The sequence below is a fragment of the Cygnus atratus genome, chromosome Z, assembly GCF_013377495.2.
Source record: "Cygnus atratus isolate AKBS03 ecotype Queensland, Australia chromosome Z, CAtr_DNAZoo_HiC_assembly, whole genome shotgun sequence".
NCBI lineage: Eukaryota > Metazoa > Chordata > Aves > Anseriformes > Anatidae > Cygnus > Cygnus atratus.
This window is the reverse complement of record NC_066396.1, coordinates 2,609,097-2,618,445: the sequence shown is the minus strand read 5'-3', so window position 1 is coordinate 2,618,445 and position 9,349 is coordinate 2,609,097. Positions and strand designations below refer to the sequence as shown.

Sequence of the window (9,349 nt, the reverse complement as noted above, 5' to 3'; positions counted from 1 at the left end):
GCCTGCTCTCCTGAGAGCTTCCAACCCAAAGGAGACTCGTGGGAGGAATCCTGAGCAAGACCTCCCTTCTCCTCCCCACGCCAGAAGCAGCTGACACTAGGCAAGGAGCCTCAGCGGGCGGTACCACCGGTGCTCAGCACTTGGAGCGAGAATATGGCAGATCAAGGCTCAGATCCGGGTATAACCCCCCAAAACCGAAACAGGGAGACACCACCTGCCTCAGCGGCCTGACCAGAACAGGAAAGAGCGACTGCGGGTGCAGCCCCACGCCGTGTGGGAAGGGGACAGCCCTGCTCCCCCAGCGTCCCCGTGCCCGCCCCAAGCTGTCCCTGTCGTCACGACACGTCCTCCTTTCACCGAGCACGGATCTGAACAGTCGCCCACTTGAGGCGACAAACACAGTGGCACTCCCTTCCTTGCACGTGGCTGAGTGTGCCACAAGGCCTCACACACGCCAGCTCTGTGCAGCACGCAGGCTTGAGGGCCGAACGTCACTGTGCAGCAGCTTCTAGGTAAAACAAACACAACTAGAGCCTGCGCTTACTGTTTTATTTTTTTTTTATTACGCATAATAAATCTTTCACACAAAGTAATGAAAAGGATCCCTAAGGTGATACTTTACAGATCTGAAGGAAAACAGAGTATTTGTGAACATGCCAGACTGCAGACTTCAGGACACTGCCAGACCCATATAATGCTATAGTTTTGGAAGAGCCAATCAGACTAGCATGGATTTGGGCATAAATCTTGGTCTGGCTCTGCTGCTTTGACTTTGGATTGTAACTCCAGCTGTTCCAAACCAGCTGGGCCCTGGGAGCATTGCATATTAATTAAATGCACAAGGAAATTATGCAATCGGAACAAACCTGCTCCTTCTGCACTTCAGTTCAATGTCATCAGAACAAGAGGACAGCAAGAAATAATTTACTGTGCGACTCCTACATTGATTGAGCAGCTGGTTTGACCTATTCTAGCAGAGTGCCGCTTTATGCACCCTTTTCTTTATAAAAAGTCCTTTCAAAGAAAATCAGGTTCTCTCCAGCTAGACACCTGGCAGACAAGCATCTGCTCTCTGTGAGCCCTCGTTCATGAAGCTCCACTTCTGCAGAAGGCAGCAGGGTGGAGGGTGTTCACCTCGGGGCAGGCTCAAGCGCTCACGGGTGGTGAAGTTGGATGAAAACTGAGCTACCCCAATAACTTCTGAATCCAGTTTAAAAGTGCATCTTCAGGCTGATTTTTTTCAAAGGCTATACAGCTCTGCTGTCTCACAAACACTCTTAGCCTTAATAAAAGGACAAAATTACAAATCACTACAATAACCAAGTAGAGTCATTCCCCTGTAAAGTTTGCTCAAAGAAAAACAAATATCCAAAAACACAGCATAAACGTAAGTGCAGCACAGTTATGTATCATTCATTTCTCATATTTTCCTAAGAAAAAACTGCGTCTCCAGTCTGACTGTGGCTTCATCTCAAAAGCTCCTGCCTTTTTGAAGTCTCAAATGCTCCTGAGCTCTATCTGTCTCTCAATAGATAATATTTAAATAAATATAGAAAGCTTTTTTTTTTTTTTGTGTAGTACTCAAATGGACTTCCACCTCTAAGTCAACAGATAAAAGGAAAGTACAATTCTAGGATAACCTTCAGGAAAAAAAAAAAAAGGAAAAAAAAAAAGAAAAAAAAAGGTGCAAGGAATTCTATTTAGAGCCACTTAAAGAACTGCCTGAAAGCAAATGCACCCAATTCTTCAGGTCAGTAAACAGAACATGCTGGAGCAGGCAGTGAGTACGGGGGTTGCCATGTATGTTTAGGTACTAAATCCTTGATATTTCTGTTTTGGCATGCGATGCACTGGTGACAGTCCTCCACACAGCAGCGTGTGGGATTAGAAGAGTGTTTGCATGCATGTGCAATGAGCACTGTCAGGAACTTCCCCACAGAAGAAGTGATCCTCATTCTGAAAAATGAGATGTTCTTTAAAAATCAGGTCAACCCATTTCTTTTGTTCTTCCAACTGCAGAAGCAGGTATATCAGGAAAGGACACTTTAAAAAACAACACCACACACACAAAAAAACAAACAGAAAAGAAGCATTCTACATTCAGATAAATTTATACTTCTGCCATAAAACCTTTAATAGCAAACACGGCATTTTCAACACAGAAATTGCCAAGGATCCCCACAACACTCTGTCACCATTACACGTTTTTACAGGACACTGGTCTATTTTACAATCTTATAATTATTTTCTTTGGAGATTTTTTTCACACGTTCAGTTTCCAGGGTCAACTTTTGCACAGAAGCACAGTAGAACAAGTCTGTAAGGGACTTTACTCTGAAAGCTGGTGCTTCTAGCCCTCTACAGAATATTTGCCAGTCAAACAAACAAAAAAAAGACTAGCTATTGAAAATCCTCCCACAAACATTTTGACATCTAAATCAAGTGTTTTGAGTCTGCCTGGGAGCTAATTTGATTAATGTGCTGCTTGCTAGTTCACTTGGATGACAGTGTAGACAGCAACTGAAGGACTGCAGCCTTGAGAGTGTCACCGAAATAAAGGGCTGTGAATGAAAGCACGGTATTAGGTAATGAGCAACCCACGGCAGAATCCAACAGACCATAGAAAGCTTGACCCAAAGAAGCTGCCTCGCTTTAAAGAAATGAATATACAAACGCTGCTTCCAAATCAAAGTCCACAATCTCTTTCCTCATTTACCCCGTTAAAAGAACAATCAGTTGTGTGGTTGGTAGTAACATCATACCCCATGTGTAAGGCCTCATTTTCAAACAAGCTCCAGGTTATAGGACTATAAATACAAGGTTGCATACAAAGCATCAGTTCCTCACACCGCAGCCTGTTGCCAGGCTGTCTGTGGCAATCTGCTTCTGAAACATCGATGCTGGACTGTACACGAGCAGCAAGCTTCATTCTCTGTAAGCTCTGGGGTCGGAGGGTGCACACTGGAAGGGGTCACGTATTCACACGCAGTGCAGAGTTTCGTTTTCTGTAAGACGACGGAGTCGAGCTGGCTCGGCGGGCGCGTCTCCTGCTTCAGCCAGAGTCCATTGTGAAGAGCTGGATGTTGCGAGGGTTCCAGTACAGGGCCACGGCGGAGTTGTACACCAGAGACCAAACGTAGGGGATGAAGAACTCTTCAGGCTGCTCCTCCTCTACGTACTTGAACTTGAGCTCTGGGAACTTCTGCAACAAGAAACAAAAGGCCGCTGAGGGGAGGCTCGCGTGTCTGTTTGCAAACATGCAGCCCACATACATGCTGAAGAAAGAGGCCTGGTGAAAAAAATAATGGAGGGAACTGAACCATTAGACCCAAAGGAAAATATTTACCATGAGGGATAAAGAGATCATTTATAGTTTCTTTTTTGAACTGCATGCTACACTGGCATATTGTACTCAGCCCTTTTACTGCTGGTCACACTCAATTTCCCTGTTAACAAAGACTAAATTTGTGAATCCTCTTGCATGTGTACAGCCCTGCTTAGTCCAGTATTCCCTGAAACGCGTTTTGCTATTAATTGTAAGCAGCCCCTTAGCAGGAGAATCCTTTGGAGAGACCCTGAGAACAAACAGTCTGCAGTGTGCTGTGAGTAACAGCGTTAGGGCACGGTGACTTCTTCCCTCTAATTCTCCCAGACTTTCTGTATGCCGAGGTTTGAGGACAGAAACACCTCCTGACAGGGAGCACAGTGGGAAGCACGGTCAGGCTCCACGCATGGGTTCTGGCATCCTGGGTGCCCTTTCCAGTTTTGCTACAAGTTCCTCTTAGCTTTAGCAAGCCCTCGCCTCTGTGTCTTGGCTCCCCTGTGGCTGAGGAGCGCACAGAGTGACTCTAATGGCATTACTGCGTAATTAGGGGACAAAATCCTGTAAGCTCTTCAAGTGCACTGTGCCACGCACGCATCTCTTCCAACTCTGCCCTGAAGGCCGTCACCACAGTACCTGTGCACACAGGCATTATTTATTGCCCATCCAGGCAGGTACCTCCCTCTCCTGGACAACACAGTCTAGACAGTGTCGTTTCCACAAAAGCCCTGTTTTTCAGTACCAGCTTTAAGCAAAGGATTTCCAGAATTAACACACATTGAACGTGCCAGCCCAGCCTGCCCCAACTGGAGAGAGATGCTGCACCCTCAGCTTCCCATTTTCTCCCATTTCTTCCCTCCCAAAGGCACACGTAACACACAGGTGGTTCAGTGGCAAAGCCACTGTGTTCACCCTTGGTATGTGCATGCTTTGGGGAAAAGTGGAGCCTATTTTTGTGTTGTGCTATACAATCATTTTATCTATTTCTAAATGTTGCCTGTGTCAAGAGCTTGGCACGGTCTCAGATAAAAGCCGCATTACAATGATCACTGGGGTAAGATAAAACATGATCCATTTTATTATTTATAAGGCTGTGGCTAAGACTAAGAATAAACTCCATGGTGTGACATGATCAGAACAAGCACAGCAATGGCTAAGAAGCCTCTTTGCCCATTAATAATGAAGGGATGCCCTATCATCTTTCTCGAGTGTACTGTTTCCTCCTGCTAGGGCACAGGACTCTTCTGGCTGCAATGGTCTCCTTTGAAGGAGCACTTCTTGGCCACTTGGCTGTCAGGGTTATTTATCTAACCTTTACACACCCAGGCTCTTTGTGTTCTTGGGAGTCACAAAACATGGAAACTATTCCACTCTTTCCTCGCGTCACTGCTGTTGTTAGAGCAGTTTGGTGCAAATACCAAGCATACAATTATGCCCAGCCACAAAGCTGCCACCTGCATCGTGCTTTATGAGGAAGGCGTCTCCATGGGCAGCTTTTTCAGCTTCACTCAACCACAGACTTGGGTGACAATGTGTCATCTACCATATTGATGAGGACATCGGTGTCAGCTTGCAGCGTGCTCCCATGTTCTGGAGCTGCTGTGGTCTGGCTAACACTGGCACCCAGCTACACGGGGCCCATTCTGGGCACTGGTGTGGCTGTTTTTGTTGTATTGGCTGCCTTCAGAACGGGGGGCAGCTCATCCTTGTAACAGGCAGGGGGGTAGAAGGGTGGTATGGTTTCCATCACTAATATTTCTTTTTAAGGACCTGAGGCTGTTAGAGGACAAGGTTGTTAAAGAAACTTTTGCCTCTAAAAGTTCAAAGCCCAGAACCTCAAAGGTACATCAGCAAGTTTCATATCCTGTGTCAGACATGAGGCTTGCGGTAAAGCAGCACTCCCACAGCCCTTTTGTGCCCCTACAACCTCTCTTGCCAAGTTTGCTTTGACCAGCCTGTTTATCCTTCCACATCATTTTGTTCCCTCACTTTTAGGTGTTCCTTCATTCATACTCACACCCAATCCTTAATTTCCTGTCTCCTAGTCTACTCCCTTCCCCAGCCCCATTCCTATACCTTCATGGCCTCTCTTCAGCATATCTTTCTGTGTTGCAGTTGCCCACATTTTCTTCTTTTCCTCATCAGCCTTGTGAGACCCTCTGTCCCATTCCCAGTCCTCAAGCCTGACTTCCCCGTGACATCTCTCCTCTCAGGATGCCACGACTCTTTTGGCAGGTTAAGCCTCACTCCAACCAAACCTCATGTAGATTAAAAAAAAAACAAACAACAAAAAAACTGACATTCTACTCTGCTTATCCTCCATGTAATCTTCCCCACTTCCCTCCTAAATGCTTCCTGACTTGTGGTCAGTGTAGACAGGAACATGTTCAGTTCAGCATTGCATCAGCAGAATGAATGGTTAAACCTCATGATTAAACCACTGTAACATTTCCTAGCAGAGAAAAGCCCTTACACAGCTGTCATTCTTCACCCCAAAGGTGGCTGCACGCCAGTACTGCAGTGTGCAGTAGTCCTTCTGGGAGGGATGGGAAAAAAAAGTGATTAAAGATGCTAATTTGACTTGAATTAAACACAGATAGCTTTTCTCACCTTCAAGGCCACAGACTATAGCTACTGTTTTTGCAGGTACTCAGGATACCAGCCTGGGACCATTCTGGACTCTCATGCAGCTTAACTAATGTCTTTAGCTTTAAAGCACAAAGTTACATTGCTGTATTAAAAATTCCAATAGCTGCATCTGAGATGCTCCGCTCTTATTATACCATCAGCTCTCTGCTGGAAGGACAGCATAAAATAAACCAGATAGCATTCACATTTTCAGGCAAGAACAGTCGTCCATTGATTTTATTATTAAGTCTCTTCAGACTGATCAATGTTGCCATCTACTGTGATCGTACCGTAGCAATTTAATAATCAATTTCAGATTAAAGACTGTAACTCACTGTGATCAGCCTGGACTCTCTCACACTCACCATATGCCTTGAACAGTCTGCAGTTTTATCTTGGGAATGCAGACAAGGATAATGAGATTTTTAAGGAGAGAGATAATATTTTCTGTCAGTAACTATATGCATTGCCATTTCATACACACAATTTCAAGATCTCTATAAAAAGAAGGTAAGTAATGGCAGAAATGATCATTTTTTTTGACAGTCTACCTGAACAGTGGACCCAGGACAGCTCAATGCATTGCAAACAAGACATGGAGAATTTGCCTTCCAGGTTGGTAACTCAAACCCAACTTCTTTACATGACTGCAATGATCCCTGGCTGCATGGTGGCCATGTTTCCACATTCATTAAGAATGAGAAATCCCAGAGGTCCAGCACAGGGAGAACTTCTGTATCAGCATCAGTCTTGCAAGGTTTGGCAGTCATTCATTTTTTAAGATTAAAAAAAACTACCAATACCAAAATTTCATTTAGAATTGCTAGGGTGTTCAACTGAAAACAAAAATTGTTAATATTCAAAATCATCACATTTAAGTTACCTCAAAATGTTTCTGACTTAGCAGACTGACTTTAAAACAACTTATAACAGCAAGGGCTAAATACCACATAAAAAGTTTGACCAACACCATAAAGCTTTAAGGTTTTTGACAGATGGTAGTTCAAGGAATGTTTAACTACAGCTCTGTGCCATTTATATCTCCTGCACATACTGCCTCGGAATGACTGAGCCTTTGCCATGTGCTGCAGACATACAGGAGATGACACCAAATGAATGTTTTAGGAGAGCTGTAAAACAACAAGGTCACAGGAGTCTCAGAGCACTCCTGAAAACACTGCAGACAGCACTGGTGAGGCTTTTATCATCGAGCATGACTGCTAACAAAATTCCCCAAGTGGCAAGTCAAAGCTGCAACGCAGAAAACCATTTTCTTCTGCTTTGCTGTTATCCTGTCCAACTTCATTCAGGAAAGGCATTTGCTCCCTAACCGGTGACACCTAAATGAACCTGATTTGTGGCACTTTCTGAAAAGAGGGACCACTCTAGGGCATCTTAAATGGTAGTCCTAATAATAGGGGAAAAGTCTTGGCATGCGATAAATTGCCTTCCTGTTTTTCCTTCACAGCCCTGTTCATTCAGCTGGATATGAATCATGGTGCTGAAAGATGCACACGTTCTTCACCACCCCTGTGCTTTGCTGTTTAAGTTTTTGAACTCATTGCCCTGACATAAATGGGTCCAGTGGAGCCATTACCTGCATTTCTGTTCAGTCATTACCAGAGCAGAGAGCCTCGGCCAGCTTAAAACAAACCAACCTGAGACATTACTTTAAACTTCAGAGCTGGAGGTAACACTAGGATTTGAGCTGCACAACTTAGATACAGACAACACTTATCAGCTCTGGGGAATCAACTTACCACAGCACCCTATCTTGTTTTCTTCTGCCAGACAAAGCAGAAGTCAGATTTAGTGGTTGGGACAGGGGTATAAACTAGACAGACCAAGAACTTTGCAGACTGTCTGCGCTGTCAATCATATGATTCGATGAAAAACCACAGGAAGTCCGATGACAGATGCAGAACTGAACTGCAATAACTCCGCCACCACAAAAGTTCAACAACATCTTTTTTGCAGTTAACGATTAGGAAGATAGCATCACGGCCAGCCAACAGCACCTGGCATGGCTCCAGGCAACTCAGTTGCATTCGAGCTGGAAGACTTGAGCCATACATTAGAAAAAAATAAAAAAAATCCCCTTCCCTTCACAAATTAACCATCCGAGCTGCTGTTGGGCTGCAGTGTCACATCAGTGGGTGATCTCCAGTCAGATAACATAAGCAATGGCAGATGGAGCTGCTTTAGGAGAGACAGTGAATCTATGTCTTTGCTTGTTCAGTGATCTAGGTATTTCACTGAATGAAAAGCAGAGCTATCAAAGAAAAGGGGCAGCTACTGTGGAAAGAAAGAAATCAAAGAGTTGGATTAACATAAAACTGGAGAATCCTCTTTTCCTCAAGTGCTTGGTTAGAAACACTTGTTTCTAGAACGGCAATTGAATATGAGTCAGTTTTTTCAAAAGCACGTGAATGGTTTAGGAGAAAAATACCATTTCCAAAGGAGTCTTACACATTTGAGAGTCAAACAGACATTAACTTTCAACAAATCTGAAACTTCAAAGTCTTGCTGAAAATGGGATTTGTGTGCATTTGAAAATCTTACCATGAGTCTTGTTTGGTAACCTAATGACATGCTGGCAAATTATGTTTCACATTGCTTCAGCTAAATATAGTAGCATTGCCTGGGGAGCATCTGCAGGATTGGACCTTATTAGCAATGTACACAAACTGGCTAAAAAAAACTAATCAAAAAAGCCCCCCGGATTCAGCACCACACCAGGTTTTCATTAGAGATGCCAAGCAAGGTTTTGTTTTACAACCTGCCTTGCACCAAAAGTACCAACCTGTATGGAGTTTGGGCAGAGGAGGATCAGTTGTATTTGTCTGCAAAATGCACAACACACCACTTTGAAATCTTGTCCCCAGAATCCCAATCTGTGTTAAATTAATGGCCAACAAAAAACAATACAACAGTCATGCCTGACCCCCTGCTCCTGGTACAAATATAAACATACGTATGTAAATATTTGCGTATTTCTTTTTTATGTAAGTATTTAAGTGCTTTGACAGCACCATTTATTGAATAACATTTTTCAGTATTTGTTCAAAGATACTTACAGAATTATTTTTTTGCAATTATTTAATTTTTCCAGGGACAATAAGCTGTTTCTTTTTTTTCCCCTGTTTTTCTTTGCATTAATACTGCTTCTTTTTCACTTAAGACGAAAATCTACATGACTTCGGTGAAAAATCTGTACGGGCTACACCACACCTGCCTGATATCATCTCTGTATCTATCTCAGGCTTGAGGCACAGACAGACCAGTAGAAGATTACAGTGGGGAGACAAAGGAAGCAAACAGGAAATCTGCTAGACTAAGCAAGAACTGCACATTTTGTTCAAAGATCTGTGTAAGGAATAGGTGTGAATTTAAAGACAG

At 43.8% G+C, this 9,349-nt stretch overlaps 1 protein-coding gene across 12 annotated transcripts in view; it reads right to left on the bottom strand.

The window, feature by feature from the left end:
* Positions 1 to 540: 540 nt before the first annotated feature.
* Positions 541 to 9,349, bottom strand: part of DYM (dymeclin) — a 207,801-nt gene continuing 198,992 nt past the window's right edge. For all 12 annotated transcript variants that reach the window (XM_035559898.2, XM_050716168.1, XM_050716166.1 and 9 more), the window contains one exon: positions 541 to 3,202. In XM_035559898.2, the coding sequence (XP_035415791.1) occupies positions 3,053 to 3,202 (150 nt within the window). In that variant the 3' untranslated portion in view covers positions 541 to 3,052. The remainder of the gene's footprint in view (positions 3,203 to 9,349) is intronic.